The sequence below is a fragment of the Scyliorhinus torazame genome, chromosome X (assembly GCF_047496885.1).
Source record: "Scyliorhinus torazame isolate Kashiwa2021f chromosome X, sScyTor2.1, whole genome shotgun sequence".
NCBI lineage: Eukaryota > Metazoa > Chordata > Chondrichthyes > Carcharhiniformes > Scyliorhinidae > Scyliorhinus > Scyliorhinus torazame.
Window position 1 is genome coordinate 28,406,362 of NC_092738.1, and position 19,059 is coordinate 28,425,420.

General features: G+C 44.4%; 1 protein-coding gene across 4 annotated transcripts in view; it reads right to left on the minus strand.

Moving 5' to 3' along the window:
* spats2 (spermatogenesis associated serine rich 2) overlaps positions 1-15,278 on the minus strand; it is a 172,787-nt gene extending 157,509 nt beyond the window's left edge. The window contains exons 1-2 of one of the 4 annotated variants that reach the window (XM_072493893.1): positions 15,165-15,278; positions 13,943-14,130 (exon numbers count right to left, since the gene is read on the minus strand). In XM_072493893.1, coding sequence (XP_072349994.1) covers positions 13,943-13,967 — 25 coding nt within the window. In that variant the 5' untranslated portion in view covers positions 13,968-14,130; positions 15,165-15,278. Of the gene's footprint in view, positions 1-13,942; positions 14,131-14,659; positions 14,894-15,164 lie in introns of those variants that run through there. The other 3 variants (XM_072493891.1, XM_072493890.1, XM_072493892.1) reach the window with 3 other exon arrangements.
* Between the last annotated feature and the right edge of the window lie 3,781 nt (positions 15,279-19,059).

A 19,059-nucleotide genomic window follows, 5' to 3' on the forward strand; every position in this document is an offset into this window, starting at 1 on the left:
TCATCCCGAATTGCCCTTGAACTGAGTGGTTTGCTACGTCATTTCAGAGGGCACTTAAAAATCACATTAGTGTAGGTTTGGAGTCACGTGTAGGCCAGACCAGATAAGGACGGCAGATTTCCTTCGCTAAAGGACATTAGTGAACAAGATGGGTTTTTACAATTGATGTTAGTGTCAACATCATTACTGAGTTTACCTTTACATTCCAGATTTATTGATTGAATTTAAGTTCCACCAGCTGCCATGTTGGAATTTGAACTTGTGTACCACATCATTAGCCTGGACTTCTGGATTACTAGTCCAGTGACATTACCACTATGTTGCCATCTCCCTTTGAATGGTTAGGTTTGTGTTCTGCCAACTGCCTGCATGCAGAGGGGAGAATAATTTTTCTAACATTAGTGTTCTGTGTCTGCCACCAGAACAATGCATGGAAGAAGCATTTTGAATGGCATAGCTGTAGTGCATCATGGAGACTATTAGCAAATTTGCCAAGTATTTTAACTATCTTGCAGTAACAGGCTTAACAGTGGAATTTCAATGCTACCGAAATTTGCGCCAGGTTTAGCAAGCGGATGGATTTGGATACAAGAGCTTTTGCTAGGAGCAGAACAGCATGGCATCAGTCTTAAGAGGTACTACACTAGAGGATGCTCTAAATTATATACAACACAATATTAGACAAAACAGTGGTGACAAAATGAGCATAGTAGAAATGTAGAGCTGGGTATTAACATACATGTGCAAGGTGACGTGCTCAACCCACCCACAGCTGATGTTCCTGAGGAATACTGGACTAGACTTTAGGGCACACTTGAGGTAATCAAGATAATTAAGGAACATTTTCTGGGATTTTCTACTGGCGCACCTCTTTCAAGCTCCTAAAATATATGAAGTATAAAAATAAAACAAACTCTCGTGAAATACTCAACACCATTTGCCTTCATTTCCAACAGACATAGTGAGTAACATTAAATATAAAGTACGAGAGCTTAAAATGTGCCTGTAAGCAAAATAACCATTAGACAAACTGCAGTAGAGCTTTGATTTGGAGGCACAGGGAAAGCACAGCAAGGCAACAATTTTATTGGCAGACATACCTGAAAGTACCCATGACAAAATAATACACTGAACCTGAAAGCCAATGGGTGTAACATTATATTCAGAATCATGACTGCTGCAACTACACAGAACAGGAACTTGGTCCTCCTTTATAAAAAGCGAATGAATTACTAAACATAAGTAACTTTATATATAATATTGTTTTCTCTTAATGTATAATTTTTCTCCTCTCATTTTTCCCCCTTCCCTTCTGAAAATGGGAACTCTTTGGGACATTTCCCGTTTCTGCAACTGCTGGTCACCCGTACTTGTTTCGTCCAAGTACCCATTGAGAGCCGAGATATTGAGTACCATTTGTTTATTTTATTTGGGGATATGACAGGAGTCTGATCCTGTTCTCGTGTACATTTGCCAGCAGAGACTGTTGGATAGCAATTAGGAATACGAATTCTAGTTAATTGTGCTCCTCCATTTGGAGGTGCCAAAGTCAATTGTGGCAATTCAACTGACCCCTTGACCAAATCAGCTAACTCAGATTAGACTGGGAATTGAAGTTCACAGAATCCCTACAGCGCAGGAGGCCATTTGGTCCATCAAGTCCTCACCGATCCTCCGAGAAAGCACCCCACCGAGGCCAATGCCCCCGCCCTATCCCCATAACCCCACCTAACCTTTCTGGACACTAAGGGCAATTTATCATGGCCAATCCGCCTAACCTGCACATCTTTGGACTGTGGGAGGAAACCGGAGCACCCGGAGGAAACCCACGCACACACGGGGAGAAAGTGCAAATTCCACATAGTTGGGACCTTCAGGTCTGTATTCCTTTGTCCAAACTGAGCAATGCTCATAATGATAAACTAATATCAAACCCTGCAATTGCTATCGCAAATGTAGCAATTTGAAGAAATGAACATGAGGCAGTGCTAAAGTTCCCACACTGTCCTCTTTATTTTAAATTTTCATTGGCACAATTGCCAAATGTCTGCAAAAAGCATACTTGTCCCTGGGGTAAAAGATAGACAGTACTCATTTTGTCCAGTAAAAACTAACTCTACCTGTCCCACATGTAATATAAATGATACTAGATACCGAGAATCAGAAAACAATTTTCCCTGCTCCACAACACAACTAAGAGGAGAGTTACTTAAGGTACGAATAGGTTCTTTGTTGTACTTTCTTACTTCAGGCTGCCGGCTCAATCAAACCTGCTCCTGGGACATATTACTAGAATTCAGTGTTGCTCACTAACATTTTGTCAAGGGCCAAATCTCAGCCAAAACCCTCTCAGGAAAGTTGTATAGGGCGGAGTATGAGGGCTGTGCTTCTCCAAGTAGGGAACACTGCTTTTAAACAAGTTATTATCAATTTTTGTCAAAATAAAGACAAGGCAATTTTCCACAGAAACAAGAAAATGCCATAGACGTTATAATTTGAAAGGCACATACTACGCAGATACTCCACAGATACTACGAGCCCCAGGTGCTACATTCAAGTTTTTTAAAACACCACTTCTAGTCTTGTGGTTGTAACAGACTATGAATGAGTCACATCAGCAATTTGGTGGGAGTAGGTAGCAGGTTGCTTATTCCAGGACAAATTATTCTATTTAGCAGTAACATTGCACTGAATTCACAAAGTTCTCACATCCTTTCCAGTTAATCTAAAAGGCAAAATATAACAAGTTAAAACAACTGAATCTATACTTAATCCACAGAACAAAAGTATGTTAGACAGGATCCAGAAACAATCTACAAAGGGGCTAATTTACCTTCACTAAGTTGGATTTTTAATCAAAAATTCCATGTCAGAAACCCCTTTTTGCTCTTTGATGTCTCTGTTCCTGGGAGACTATGTAACACAGCTTTTTTTATAACACTTCTTAACCATATGATCAACTAAACTGTGGAGACTATTTTGTTTTAATGCTTTGATGAAGACCAATTGTAAAAGAAACAATGCAATATCATATTGAAATGTAATATTATGAAGGTTACCCCATGGAATGCTCATGAAAACTAAACACATGCAGCCTGGAACCCATAACTTAGTTACTTTCAGCCTAATGCCCCAACCATTGTTAACTCAAAAATACATCAATGCTCATCAACAAAACTCTTACAAGCAACTCTTGAATGTCAGAAATCAAGAAACAAAGCAATATATCTTTAACTTAATCACAACACAGCATTAGTTACTCACATTCCACTTACTGTATTTTAGGAACCTAATTCACAGCAAAGGGAAATGTCTCCCATTTGAAGTTAAGACCATAGCCTGAAACCGCTAGATTTACCACTTGGCCGGAGTTACTCCTTGCTTAAGCATAGTTGGTATTTCTCACGTTACAACTGACTACACTTCAAAAGTACCCAATCAGTTGTAAAGTGCCTTGGAACATCCCGGGATCATGAGAAGTACTTTCTTTCTGTAAAAGGACTAACTAGTGCTTACTTGACCATTTTGTACACCCCCACATTCTTTAAAGGCTTGTCAGGAAATTGTGATATGAAAAATCCAGTCATTGGGAATGTGTTCTGGTGGTTGTATTTATTTAAAAACTATTCAAAATGGAAGCTGTGTAGTGGTAAAGATAGTTTGGCTAGGTTGATGGAACTAGTCCTTTTGATATGTTGATAAGCCTAACAACACTGTGAATAGATGGTTATCCAGGCAAGTTGTGAACAGTGGAAAACAGAATATGGGCAGCACGGTAGCATTGTGGATAGCACAATTGCTTCACAGCTCCAGGGTCCCATGTTCGATTGCAGCTTGGGTCACTGTCTGTGCGGAGTCTGCACGTTCTCCCAGTGTCTGCGTGGGTTTCCTCCGGGTGCTCCGGTTTCCTCCCACAGTCCAAAGATGTGCTGGTTAGGTGGATTGGCCATGATAAATTGCCCTTAGTGTCCAAAATTGTCCTTAGTGTTGGGTGGGGTTACTGGGTTATGGGGATAGGGTGGAGGTGTTGACCTTGGGTAGGGTGCTCTTTCCAAGAGCCGGTGTGGACTCGATGGGCCGGGTGGCCTCCTTCTGCACTGTAAATTCTAAATTCTATGAATATCAAAGGTTTGAGTAAAATGTTAGAAGTTCAAAGGAGGAGATGAGGTGTGAACTTCACAATTATATTTTAAGGTGGACTCACAAAATGAAGGTAAATAAGAGTGACTTCTGAGGACGTTAGTTCAGATAAGGGAAGACTAAAAGGGAAAACAGTATATCTGGAGCAATTTCAACTTATGCAAATTAGCTGTTTTGAGAGCTCAGCCCCCAGCAGGAAAAGCTGTATGAACTCCCAGCAAACTTTGGAAAACCAGTTGAACTACCCTATGTCAGAAGCAACCCGAAAGTTACAAGTGCCTGGTATGGTAACTATTACTGGATTTTGCCTATGTTATTTGAGGAGGATTAGCTCTGAAGTTATGGAACACAAGGATTTGCAACTGGGTAATTTTACTGTGCATAGCCATTGAGTTAGTTCAGTGTATTTCTAGTTGATTTTCTTGTTGTGAAGTTTGTTTAATAAACCTTTATTTTATTTAAAACCATCACAATGACATCTGGGAGAGCCTTCTCTGGTTTTCACATCTTTCCTCACATTATCCCAAATTACAAAATACAGTTGACAGCAGGTGTTTCAAGCTTCCCTTCTGGGATTTTCAATGGCATTGGTCATCAGCTGTGCTCTTAATAATTCACTTACTTTCTCTGCTGATAACCAGAGATCGGACAGCATTGTAAACAACCTCCATTAACATCCCACAAGCAGGAAGACCTTGAACACGAGTGCAAACCCAGAAGTAAGTAAAGGAGAGAGTCTTCAGCAGCCACGGATGAAGCAGAAGCAGGTTTAAGTGTTCCCAGGCTACATGGAGTACCATCGCGATAGGCAAATGTTTCTCACAATGCCCTCTTTTACAGAGCGACATTTTTGGATTATCGTCTTACATGCACATATTCTTTCTAGTTTAAAAGTTTATGGAGGTGTTACCAACTCATAGATCATGGCAAAACTCATTGCCACAGCTGCAACATTTTCACCTGTCTGAACATTCCACTGACAAATTCCACCAATGGAACCCGAATAACTTTAGCTCAATGGCAGCTCTCTTGCCAGATTGAGAAAAACATAAATCAGAGACTGGAGAACATAATCTAAGATGACGCTTCGATGCAGCACGGGAGACTATTCAACCCATCACATTTCTGCCAGCTCTTTGTAAAACCTATTCAATTAGTTGCATTCCCCTGTTCTTTCCCCATTGCTCGACAAATTAAAGTATCTATTCAATTCTCTTTGAAAAATTAATTATTGAATCTGCTTTCACCAACTTTTCAGGCACTGCATTCTGTAATAACTTGGTGTGTTTTAAAAAACTATTTTCCCTTGCAGGAATTCTTCCAGAAGCTCAATGAACAAAGTCAAGAATATCTTAAGCAGTTGGTTTGCAATTTATAAAAACAGCTCTTATTTTTGTATGGCAAAAATCTATTAACAGGTAAATAAAATTCAGTAGCTTAAAAATGAAATTGATTAATGATTTACTAAGTCACCAAATCATCTATTGACTGCCTTCTGAAATCAATCCAAGCACACAGGTTAGCTGATTTTGAGTAGACTATTGGCAAGATTTCAAAATTCCAATGGCCCAGGGTCTGTATTGCGGCCATGACCAACAGAATAAACTTAATAAATCCGTGACCCCCGTAGTCAATTGAAAAGCAGCAGTAGCCATTTTTTTTAAGCAATTGACCAACCCTTTCAAACGCTTTTACTAAGAGGCTGCACAATACTTGAAAGTTGGCAGGTGCTTTTAAAAAACCATCGGAGCTGACTTTCATTATCGTCAGGATCTAGAATATTCAAACTAACGTGCCTTAATGTTATGTTGCAACTGTGTCTATTTTCATTTGAGAGTCATTAGCACAGAGCAATTCTGTGAGAATTTTTTTTCGGCTTTCCCCTAATTTACAAATATGTTGAATACAGGGTTGGCAATCACAATAAATTACCATACGTTTTGCAGTCTTCAATCTTATTGCTTAAAGACAGAAGGCAAGATTTTTCCTGACCGCAAAAATAATTATAACAGCAGAGATCCTAGAGCTTAAAGTAGGTTTACAAAGCGTACAGTTCCAGAAACACTTACTCCTCGGAAAATCATCAAGCTGCTTTTTAAAAAAAAACTTAAGATGCCCATGAATTGCGTATTATTTACATAGAATTTACAGTGCAGAAGGAGGCCAATTGGCCCATCGAGTCTGCACCGGCTCTTGGAAAGCGCACCCTACCCAAGGTCAACACCTCCACCCTATCCCCACAACCCCACACAACACTAAGGGCAATTTATCATGGCCAATCCACCTAACCTGCACATCTTTGGACTGTGGGAGGAAACCGGAGCACCCGCAGGAAACCCACGCACACACGGGGAGGACGTGCAGACAGTGACCCAAGCCGGAATCGAACCTGGGACCCTGGAGCTGTGAAGCAATTGTGCTATCCACAATGCTACCCTTGTAGAGGGCAGTCCTGATTATTCAGTCCTTATTATACAGGACAACTGCTATTCTAACAAGTTGCAGTACTTTACAAATGAAATTACTGGACTAATTCTTACTTATGTTTGTCAGAGGATAATTAACTTCATATAGATTTGCTGTGATTTTTTAAATTGCAGAATACTTGCTATGCAAATATCAAGTTAACAAAAATCAGAGGTACACAAATTTTGGTGAGGTTAACTCAAGTTTGAATAAAAGCATGAGAGTCCATCTACTGTTAATAACTATTCTTCAAATTCCTTAAACCTAGTAACCAGTTAAACGGTGAACAATACTACAGGAGATTGATATGTAATTAGCATATTAAAAAATATGAAATGTTAAGTAGATCTAACCTCGAATTCTATGTGTATTAAAAAACTTCAAAGCAAAGTGCACCATGACCTTGGAGATAACTGACAGGAAACACAATGTAACTAAAAGCAAGGGTTTATTTATGAAACTGTCCGTTACATAAATAGATAAATTTATTAATGTAACTGTTATGCGAGGGTAGCAAATATATTTACCCGTAGCACATAAAGAAAACACTAAACTCCAGTTTTAAAAAATATTTGTGAGCAGTGCCACAGGCCATTATATGGTCTTCTGCTTAGAGTATTCCAATACCCATCAGGAAAAATAAAATCACAAATTGTTAAAAACTTACAGCAGTCATTTGTGTTTGAAATGTTTCTGTCAGTGGCTCATGCCAAGCTAAAAAAAATTGAGGCTTAAAATCATGAGTTTCACTGAATTATTACGGTAAGATGAATGAAATTCAACGAGGTAGTAAGCTAGAATATACCAGCATTATATTGCAATCTCATATAATTAGAAGGCAATTGTCTTGCAATTCTCAGAATGCAGCATAAAGCTGCCTACCTCAAGTCTTTGGTGCTTTTGGTGCTGTGGAACGCAAGAGTTCTTTTTAGGATCAACAGCAGGACTGGTCATTCAAAAAGCATACTCGGATTTGCTGGCTCGAAAAAGCCCCATCTCCTGTTCAGCAATGGAAATGTCACATGTGTGAAGTAACTGTCAGGCAAACAAAATTATTAGGATCCAAAAAAAAAAAACCCCAACCCTCAGCACCTCATTTAAAACTTTTTGCCACTGAAAGGATGTGGAAAGTGCACCATTCCCCTTTCATTGCAGCAATGTAACCTCTGATTCTTCATGAGCTATGCCATGAGAGATCCATTTACTTTAAACCTAGAACTTTGTGCTCAAAGTTAATGATTAAAAAGAGAATATGACAGTCATAGAGTCATACAGCACAGAAAAGGCCTTTCGGGCCATCAGGTCTGCACCGGTCAAAACCAACCACCTAACTATTCTAATCCCATTTTCCAGCTTTTGGCCCATAGCCTTGTCTGCCCTGGAATCGCAAGTGCACATCTAAATGCTTCTTAAACGTTATGACGGTTTTTGCCTCTACCACCCTTTCAGGCAGCAAGTTCCAGATTTCCACCACCCTCTGGGTGAAAAGGTTTTTCCTCACATCCCCTCTAAACCTCCTGCCCCTTACCTTAAATCTATGCCCTTTGGTCATTGTCCCCTCCACCAAGGAGAAGAGTTTCTTCCTGTCTACTCTATCTATGCCCTGCATAATTTTATACATCCCAATCATGCCCCTTTCAGTCTCCTCTGTTCCACAGAAAACAACCCCAGTCTATCCAATCTCTCTCTTCATAACTAAAACTCTCCATCCCAGGCAGCATCCTGGTAAATCTCCTCTGCACCCTTTCCAGTGCTATCACATCCCTCCTATAATGTGGATTCCAGACCTGCACACAATACTCTAGCTGTGGCCTAACCAATGTTTTATGCAGTTCCAGCATAACCTCCCTACTCTTAAAATCTATGCCTCGGCTAATAAAGACATGTTGGGCAGCACAAGTGGCTAGCACTGTGGCTTCACAGCACCAGGGTCCCAGGTTCGATTCCCCACTGGGTCACTGTCTGTGCGGAGTCTGCATGTTCTCCCGGTGTCTGCGTGGGTTTCCTCCGGGTGCTCCGGTTTCCTCCCACAGTCCAAAGACGTGCAGGTTAGGTGGATTGGCCATGTTAAATTGCCCTTAGTGACCAAAAAGGTTTGGAGGGGTTATTGGGATAGGGTGTGGTGAGGGCTTAAGTGGGTCGGTGCAGACTCGATGGGCCGAATGGCCTCCTTCTGCATTATCTGTTCTATGTATATCATATGACTTCATAACCACTGTATCCACCTGCTCTGCTACCCTAAGGGACTGGTGTACATCCACACCAAGGTCCCTCTGATCCTCAGTGCTTCCCAGGGTCCTGCCGTTTATCATGTATTCCCTTGCTTGGTTTGTCCTGCCCAAATGCATTACCTCACACTTATCCGGATTGAATTCCATTTACCACTGATCAGTCCATCTATAGCCTCCTGTAATCGAAGGCTATCCGCCTTACTATTTACCACCCCACCAATTTCCGTATTATCCTCAAACTTACTGATCAACCCTCCTATATTCATATCTAAATCATTGAGATAAAACACAAACAGCAAGGGCCCCAACACTGATCCCTGTGGGGCCCCACTGGACACAGGCTTCCAGTCAGAAAACACCCCTCGACCATCAGCCTGTTTCCTGCCACTCAGCCAATTCTGGATCCAATTTGCAAAATTTCCTTGGATCCCATGCTCTCTTACCTTTGCTATCAGTCTCCCATGTGGCACCCTATCAAAAGCCTTGCTGAAGACCAAGTAGACTATGTCAAATGAATTTCCCCCATCTACACACCTGGTCACCTCTTCGAAAAATTAAATCACGTTCGTCAGACATGACCTCCCCTTAACAAAATCACCCTGACTGTTCTTGATTAATCCCTGCCTCTCCAAATGCAGATTAAATCTGTCGGAATTGCTTCCAATAGTTTCGCCACCACTGAGGTTAGACTGACTGGTCTGTAGTTTCCTGGTTTATCCCTTCCTCCCTTGAATAATGGTACCACATTGGCTATTCTCCAGTCCTCCAGCGCCTCTCCTGTGGTCAGAGAGGAATTGAAAATTATTGCCATGCCCCTGCTATTTCCTCCCTTGCATCGCTCAACCGCCTGCGATACATTTCATCTGGCCCTGGAGACTTGTCTACTTTTAAGCCTGCCGGACCACTCAGAACCTCCTCTCGGTCCATTAATAATAATAATCTTTATCATTCTCACAAGTAGGCTTACATTAACACTGCAATGAAGTTACTGTGAAAAGCCCCTAGTCGCCACACTCCGGCGCCTGTTCAGGTACACGGAGAGAAAATTCTGAATATCCAATTCACCTAACAAGCACGTCTTTCGAGACTTGTGGGAGGAAACCGGAGCACCAATAGGAAACCCACACAGACATGGGGAGAACTTGCAGACTCCGCACAGACAGTGACCCAAGCGGGAATTGAACCCAGGACTCGGTGAAGCAACAGTGCTAACCACTGTGCTGCTCACCCCGTCCCTCTCCCCGATTTCCAAACCCACACTGTCCCTCCCATGACTGAATACAAAGTATTCATTTAGAACCCTACCTACATCCTCCGGCTCCACACACAAACTACCAATGTGGTCCTTAATGGGCCCTACACTTTCCCCAGTTATCCTTTTACCCTCAATGTACTTGTAAAACAACTTAGGATTTTCCTTTATTTTACCTACCATTATCCTTTCATGTCCCCTTTTTGCTCTCTTAATTTCCTTTTGAAGTTCCCACTTGCACATTCTATATGCCTCTAGGGTTTCTGCTGTTTTCAACCCTCGATATCTGCCATAAGCCTCCCTTTTTCTCTTTATCCAATGCTGTATATCCCTCAATATCCAGGGTTCACTGGATTTGTTGGTCCCACCCTTTTTCTTGATTGGAACATGTTGGCCCTGTACTCTCCCTATTTCCTTCTTGAATGCATCCCACTGTTCAGTCACAGATTTACCTACAAGTGTCTGCTCCCAGTCCACTCCGGCCAAATCATATCTGATCTCATGAAAATCAGCCTTCCCCCATTTAGAACTTTGATCTCAGGCCCATCCTGTCCTTTGCCATAACAATCTTGAATCTAATGGAGTTATGATCACTGTCTGCAAAATGTTCCTCCACTGATACTTCAACCACTTGCCCAGCTTTGTTACCGAAAATTAAGTACAGGATCGTCCCCTCTCTTGTAGGACCTTTTATGTATGGTGGAGTAGTGGTTAGCACTGCTGCCTCACAGCACCAAGTTCCCAAATTCGATCCCGGCTCTGGGTTACTGTCCGTGTGGAGTTTGCACATTCCCCCCGTATCTGCGTGGGTCTCACCCCCACAACCCTAAAGATGTGCAAGGGTAGGTGGATTGGCCACGCTAAATTGCCCCTTAATTGGGGGAAAAAAAAAGAATTGAGTACTCTAAATTGTTTTTTTTAAATAAAGTTCTCCTGGATGCATTTTAAGAATTCTGCTCCCCCTAGACCTATCACACAGTGCAGACTGAGGAGGAAGTGATAGACCAGTGCAAAATAGAGACGAATACAGAGGAGGGAAAAACAGATGTAAACAAGATAGCCTCAAACAAAATCTATAATTTCCTTTGGAACACATATATAATTCAGACCAGAGTGTCATCCATGCTGGCATGAAGTGCAAAAGTGATTGAAACCACCTGCTGACTACAATCAACGTGGTTGTGGTTCACTCGGGCTCATATCACTTTCAATTGTTTTGATGCCAGTAGAGGGTCTTCAACTTCATGGGCAGCACGGTAGCATTGTGGATAGCACAATTGCTTCACAGCTCCAGGGTCCCAGGTTCGATTCCGGCTTGGGTCACTGTCTGTACGGAGTCTGCACATCCTCCCCGTGTGCGCATGGGTTTCCTCCGGGCGCTCCGGTTTCCTCCCACAGTCCAAAGATGTGCAGGTTAGGTGGATTGGCCATGCTAAATTGCCCTTAGTGTCCAAAATTGCCCTTAGTGTTGGGATGGTTACTGGGTTATGGGGATCGGGTGGAGGTGTTGACCTTGGGTGGGGTGCTCTTTCCAAGAGCCCGTGCAGTCTTGATGGGCCGAATGGCCTCCTTCTGCACTGTAAATTCTATGTTAATCTATGTTCATCCAGACATAACTCCCAACTATGTATGAAATAACTGGTAACAATAGTACATGGCAGTAGCACTTCATCTTCAATCCAAGTCTCTCTATTTACAAGGACTTCTTGGTTTTGTCTCATATACCCAACTGTCCCCTGCATTTCTTCGGGGGTCATGGAAGAAGCATAACTGCATTTTCTGACACCGTAGCATCATCACAGCCATTCCAGCAGTACAGGTCACACCCACCAATTCACCATTTTGTTAAAACTCAACAGCTTCCATTGTAATCGGCCTCACTCTGCCCAGAGAAATAGTTTTGAAAAAATATATATATTTATTCAAATTTTCAACAAAACCCTCCCCCCAACAAGAAGAAAAAAACAAGAATACAACAAGCAGAAATTATACATTGGATTTCCCCCATATAACATTTAAAAACACAAATAGGGAAAAAAAACCACCTTCACCCAAGCCCAGAGAAATAGTTGATAGTTGATGCTTGCGTGGTAAAGTAATACACTAGGGTTCTGGCACTCCTGGAAAGAAGGACAGTTTTTTATTTTTGAAAATGTATGTGCTGTATGACACAATGGGCCCTTCAATGGCAGCTCAGATCGGCTCAGCAATTTACCAGTAATTGAATGGCCCATTACTTCCAGATATTCAGGTTCCAAATGATTTTTCTACCTTAAGTTTCAGTAACTTCTTTAGCACCATTTCTCACTGAATATTAACTTCGATGACCTCCGATTACAATAGCCAACATCCACGTGAAAAGTGAGATAAAGGTCTATAGTATCATTGACATGCAGTCCGACCCCTACATTGACCATTGTTTTATGACTGTGTCTATAGTAAATCTTTTATTGCTTTTATTTTGCTAATTCTCTCTAACACATTAGCTGTCCTAATCTCGATTTGTAGTTTTTCTACATATTCTTTATATTGGTCCTTTCATTTTTATTATTGCCCTGTTAAAACTCGATAAAGTTTTGAATTTGGTCTGATTTCCCAATTCATCCATTTAACCCAATCCTTCAGGACACTTTTCCCCAACACTGGAACGTACTTGATTTGCATCTCCTGCTTAAATATATTACTGATCTATGGTTCGGTTTGCCATTTTCCCCTAGGTCAAGATCCCTTCCTAACTTGAACTCTTGTCTTGGACTTCAATTTTTCCTTTTCTATTATTATATTGAGCCAATAATCAGTATTTATTGATATTATTTTCCATCTTTCCCTTATAGGTGGCATACTTTCTTTATCCAAAATCAGAACAGTTCGCACTTCCTTCCTTTTGAGAGTAGCAAAACAATGACTGAAAACACAGAAAAAAAATTTAGATAGCACTTGTCATGACCACCGGACATATAACAAAGTGCTCTACAGCCAACAAAGTACTTTTGTAGCATAGTCATTGTTGTAATGTAGGAAATACAGCAGCTAATTTGTACACAGAAAACCCCACTAACAGCAATGTGATAATGAGCAGATAATCTGTTTTTGTGATGTTGATTGAGGGATAAATACTAGCCAGGACACCGATCACAACTCCCCTGCTCTTCTTTGAAATAGTGTCTGGGGATCTTTTACATCTACCCGAGCAGGCAAAAGTGGTATCAGTTTAATGTCTCACCCAAAACGTAGCTCTTCTGACAGTACAGCACTCCCCAAGTACTGCACTGGAGTGTCAGCATTGATTTTTGTGGATAAACCCTGAAGTAGGACCTGGAAGGCAAGAGTATTACCATCTGATTGACGGCGGACACTCTGCCCCTAAACATGACAGAAGCTCTCTCTTCTCACCGCAAACATGGTCTATTTTTGGATGATTAAAATCCACTATTACATCCATCTGTGTATCACTCTAATTCGTCTACAAATTTCACCCTTATTTTCCACTGTGTGCAATATCACACAGTGGAAATCAGAAATCAGGCTCACACATCCACTCCTCTTTCCCCAATTTCAAAACTATGGAAGGGAATCATTTTGTTAGAATTCACTACTTAATCCTGCACTGAACAGGAAGGCAACACATGGGATTCAAAAACTCTGCTTCTGAAGTAATCTAAACGTATTTTCTGTTGTGAAGAAGCCCTTTGCAACAAACTTGCGACGTTAGATATTATTTTGAAAAATGGATTACAAAATAATCTTCAAAATTAAGAGGCAAGTTGAAGAGCACTGCAGCTTGGTGTATTAAAGTGATAGAAAAGCAAATTGACACTCGAGCAATTCAGATCTTTCCCAGGTTTTCACTCACCCTTCTGATTTTGCTTTTTAGCCATCTGCGTTCTTTTGATAAGGAAGTTTTAGGTGCACAGTCACCGAGTTCTACTTGGCAAAACGGGAGCTTAGTGATCTTCACCTTCTTCACTCCTCCGAGCAGGAAGGTGCAGTTTCCTTTTGAAGGTCTCCTCAGCAGCGTCCCTGGGACTCGTCTTGAACTCACTGCAAACCGACAACAATGAATAAGATTATTTTTGTTCTGCCCATTGCAGAGTGTCAGAAATGTGCAAGATTAGTGATCACCCCCGTCTTCCGTGCGATATTTTACGAAAGAATCTGGCCTTAAGAAAAAATCTGGACAGGCGAGTCTAATTATTGAAGGGGGGGGGGGGGGGGTAAAGCGAGCGAGGATGGGGAGCTTTCTCTGTCACAAAGCCCTTTGTTTGTGGGGGCGATTCTGCAAAGGGGCCCAGTGATCAGTCAGCACTTTGGGTCTTTTTTTGTTGGTCTCACAACCTCCCCCCCACCAAACAACAAATGAAGCTTGCAGTCAATGACCAAGCTTCCTTTCCTCGCCTCCAGTTGCTTGCTTTTATTTTCCAGACGGGAGCGATCCAATAATAAGAATCAAGCCTTTGTCCTCTCTTTCTCTCTCAAATCCCCTCTCCACTTAATTAAAACAGCCAGGTGGTCAGGCTGATCCCAACGACTGGGCTCGCAGTCTGAGAGAAGCTTTTCCTGGGAAACTCGCCTCGCAATTTTCCCTCCCACCTGGTGACTTTCCAATGCTAAAGAAGCAGAGCAAACAATTATTTCAGGAAGGATTTTTTTTTTGTTTTGTTCTTTTTTTTAAAAAGAGAGAAGGTCAGAGGTGAACCTCCTTCAGCAGAGACGACGACAGTCCCACTTCTCACACTGGACTCGCAACAAAACTCTGAGCAACTCGGCTCCGCCGCTCTCTCCCAACACGTCACTTCCGGCCGCCCAGGCGGCTCGCGGACGGAAAAAGCCGAGCGATTCCGAAAGCCGTTCGGAAAGGCGCGCGGCGAGTCACAAATGCTGAGAAAGAACTTCGTGCAGTCGAAATTAGTCGAATATAATCAACCTTCAGTTATCCCCCTGACACGTTTTCTTTGCTCTGTGAAACACCAGTGAGTAACATTAGACAGTCTTCAATAAGTTGCCCGAGCGACCTGGAAAGTTCCAGAATGGTAAAGTCGATGAATAGTTCTGGAACATTCGACAGTCAGGCTCACCTTTATGTTAGGAGTAGTTGTTTTTCTGCTTCTCTTGAGAAAAACACCGTTTAAAAGGCACTCTTATTCGATATATAGGCTGATTATTGAAGATTGCGATGTTGTCCTCGAGAGTTTGCAGCCAATTCTGACGGAGTGGCGCCACCTGCTGTGTTCTAGCACAGAGCGGGCTCCATTGTCCAAGTTGTCAATGCTGGTGTTGACCACCAATATACTCCATGAAATGAAAATCGCTTACTGTCACAAGTAGGCTTTAAATGAAGTTACTGTGAAAAGACCCTAGTCGCCACATTCCAGCGCCTGTTCGGGGAGGCTGGAACGTGAATTCAGTTATTCAAACGAATCTGTCCAGCACCTAGTCTTGCACAATTTACGCTCCTCCCAAGGTAAAACGTTTCCTATCACCAATGTTTTAAAACGCTTTATGCATTGGTACCAAATTCGGTAAGACTATTTTAGGCATTCACTACCTTTACTCTAGTTAATCGTGTAAACGCAACCTGGACTGTTGTCTCTCAGTAACCATTCTCATTTTCATTTGATGGGTTTTTTGACATCTTGGGTGCAATTCTCCGGAAAGATTTCGAAGTGTGCTAGCGAGCAGGAATTACCACGACCTTCCCGGTGCTTGGACCAGCGAGGCCAACAACGCTATTCAACGTTGGTCCACTTAACGGCACTCCACCCGGTGAACCTGTCAAACATGAGTTGTTATTGACTTGCTGACCTATCCCTCCACTGACCACATGTACATTCTCCCGCAGGTCCTCCAGCCATCGGTGCCAGCCCATCCCAGGCGGCACTCTCTCCTGTCTCCCACAAGACCACCTTGGAGGAGAGCTCCGAGGATGCAACCGTTATAGTCGTGGCACAGCTGTGATCCCCACCCTCCACTAGCGCAGCTACACATACTTCGGTGGGACATGTTAGTGGACAGGCATCAGGGGCACAATCTGGTGAGCACCACACTGCTGCTGATGCACATCAGTGGAGGCAGGAGCCCCCAGGGAATTGTCGGAGGTCTGCAGGATCCCTGGACCCAGCTGGGTCCCAGCCTGACATTGAGCCTCTAGTACAGAGGTACCTGGAGCTGATGCAGATGATAGGGAGCAGCCGGGACATTCAGAGGGTGATGGCAGGGTCATTCCAGCAGATCCATAGCCGCTTTGAGGAGTCGCAGAGGCTACGGGTGTAAGAGATGTCGTCGGCAATGCATGGCACTGAGGCCAACACTGCTAGGGTGACGACCACAGTGGAAAGCCTGTTGCACGACGTCGACACCACTAGTGAAGGTGTCCAAGGCGTTGTGCAGTCGGTGACGGCCATGGCTGAGGGTCTCGGCAGACTGCCCGCCTCACTGGGGGACGTGAGCCAGTACCAGGCGGACCTTGCTGAGGCGCTGCGGGACATGCCCCAGTCTCAGTTGGGAATGGCCGAGGCACTGCGGAGCTTGTCCCAGTTGCAGGTGGGCATTGCCGAGGCGCTGCAGAGCGTGGCCCAGTCACTGAGGAGCATCGGCAAGGGCGTCGACACGATGGTGCAGACCATGGGGAGCCACCAGGGCTGGCAGTGCCAGACGATGCAGGGGCAGCCAGCGCTCGAACCAACTGCCCCTCCATCCCAAGGTGAACCCCAGGGCCCTATGAGCACCGACTGGGAGGAGGGGGCTCTGAGTGCCAACCCGGACCTAACCCATGGACTGGCCACCAGCTTCCCTGAGTTCCACTGCTCTGATGAGGCTGAGCCTCGAATGCAGCACACAGGACAGGGTGACACGGCTGTGCATATGCTGCCGACAAATGCGCCTGGGCCCTCTGGCCCCAGAGCCTCCAGACGATGACCGCCAAGGGCATTGAAGGCCACGGGACATGATAAGCAACTGGCTGCCTCCATCTCAGATGTGCATCCTGGGGAACACCTAGACGTAGCGATAGAGCTAGGAGGGCAAAGCACATTGAGGATCACTGAGGGCACTGGGGGGGGGGGTGGGGGGGAGTAGGTGGGGGTGGGGGGCGGCACCATCGGGAGAGTGGGGACTTGTATTACACATTAAACACCCTTGTGCACAACCATTATGGCCCCTCTGTCACTTCCTTCTGCAATGCGGACTGACCTCCGATCTCTTGGCCCATCTCTCCAGACATCCCCGTGGCACCCACCCACCATCCGGCCGTGGATCTGTCCCCGGAGCTGTGTGCCATCTCCTGAGTGTTCGGATATTGGCTGGCGCATGTGTGGTGTTGCCTCCCACAGTGTTCAAGCACAGTGTCCAGGCTTCAAGATGTGACTGGGATACTAGGCAATGACTCCCACATGCTACATGGCCTGCCCACCCATGAGAATCCACTTGGGATGTGTGAAGTGCTCACTTAACCACGATTGTCAATTCCCTATTTGCAATAGCCTTCAGCCGCGCAGCCAGAGTCATGAGCAGTCGGTGGAGGTTACGAGTGATCAGTGGGACAGATGAGCAGGGACAAGGTTTGTCCCAGGAACAGGTACACACGATCCAGGGGTTGGCATGATGGTGCCGCAAGCGATTGCTCCCCCAGCGCCTACACCCCCACCCCTGCGGAGAGTCCCCCATTTCCTGTGGAGGCCCCCCCACCCCCAGCCGAGGGTCCACCACTCCCCACCGAGCACTGGGATGGCAAGCCCAGCACCCCCGGGCTCTTTGTCAATCAGCAAAGGTGGCTACTCACCTCCATGGCTCCCCACAGAAGTCCTTCCGCCAGGTTCACGTTTTTCAAAAGGAGTACTGATCGGCGCCACCGTGACCACTTGCTGGGGAGGCAAATGCATGACAGGAGGCTGTTGGATATGGGGTGGCTCCCATTAATTGTATGGAAATAGGGCTTAAGTGGTGATAATTGGTGTCTCGCCACACTACGGCGAGATCCTGATTTCGCCTATTGGAGCGGGCCGGTTGCATCGCAAATTGTTTGGTGCCTGGTGCGGTTCCTGTTTTCTGGCCTCTCCTGCTATTCACTGGCCTCGTTTCGTTGGAGTGAGAGCATAACGAGGCCGGAGAATCACGCCCCTAATCCATGTTGACATTTAGCATAAGTGCGAAACCAAAATCGATTAGCACTGGTATGAAACATGTTTGAACCTCTTTACTCAAGTTATTGCCCCTGCTTTATAGTAGTTTGCCACCTGTCCACTTCCTTTTTAAAAAAAAAAAATGTTTATTCAAAGTTTTTCTAACAAAAATGTTCAACCAGTTAAACCCCCACCCCCCGTAACAGAAAAGAAAAAGACATAAGAGCAAAACAAAACATAAACATATCAAGCAAGCATAGTACAGAACTTATACAATGGGTTTCTCCCGCACATATTAACCCTCCCATATGTATGTACAAATACTACCTGGGAAAAACCCCCTCCCCCACCCACCCAAATATCCCCCCCCCCCCCGAAGGAAATACCCCCCTCTTCCCCCCCCTCCCTGGGTTGCTGCTGCTGCTGACCGAGCTCCTAGCGCTCCGCAAGATAGTCAATGAACGGTTGCCACTGCCTGAAGAACCCCTGCGCAGACCCTCTCAGGGCAAACTTTATCCTCTCTAGCTTAATGAACCCAGCCATGTCATTTATCCAGGCTTCCACACTGGGAGGCTTCGCGTCCTTCCATAATAGCAAGATCCTCCGCCGGGCTACCAGGGACGCAAAGGCCAGAATGCCCGCCTCTTTCGCCTCCTGCACTCCCGGCTCGTCCGATACGCCAAATAATGCCAGCCCCCAACTTGGTTTGACCTGGACTTTCACCACCTTGGACATAGTCCTTGCGAAACCCCTCCAGAACCCTTCCAGTGCCGGGCATGACCAAAACATGTGGACGTGATTCGCCGGGCTTCCCGAGCACCTCCCACATCTGTCCTCCACCCCAAAGAACCGA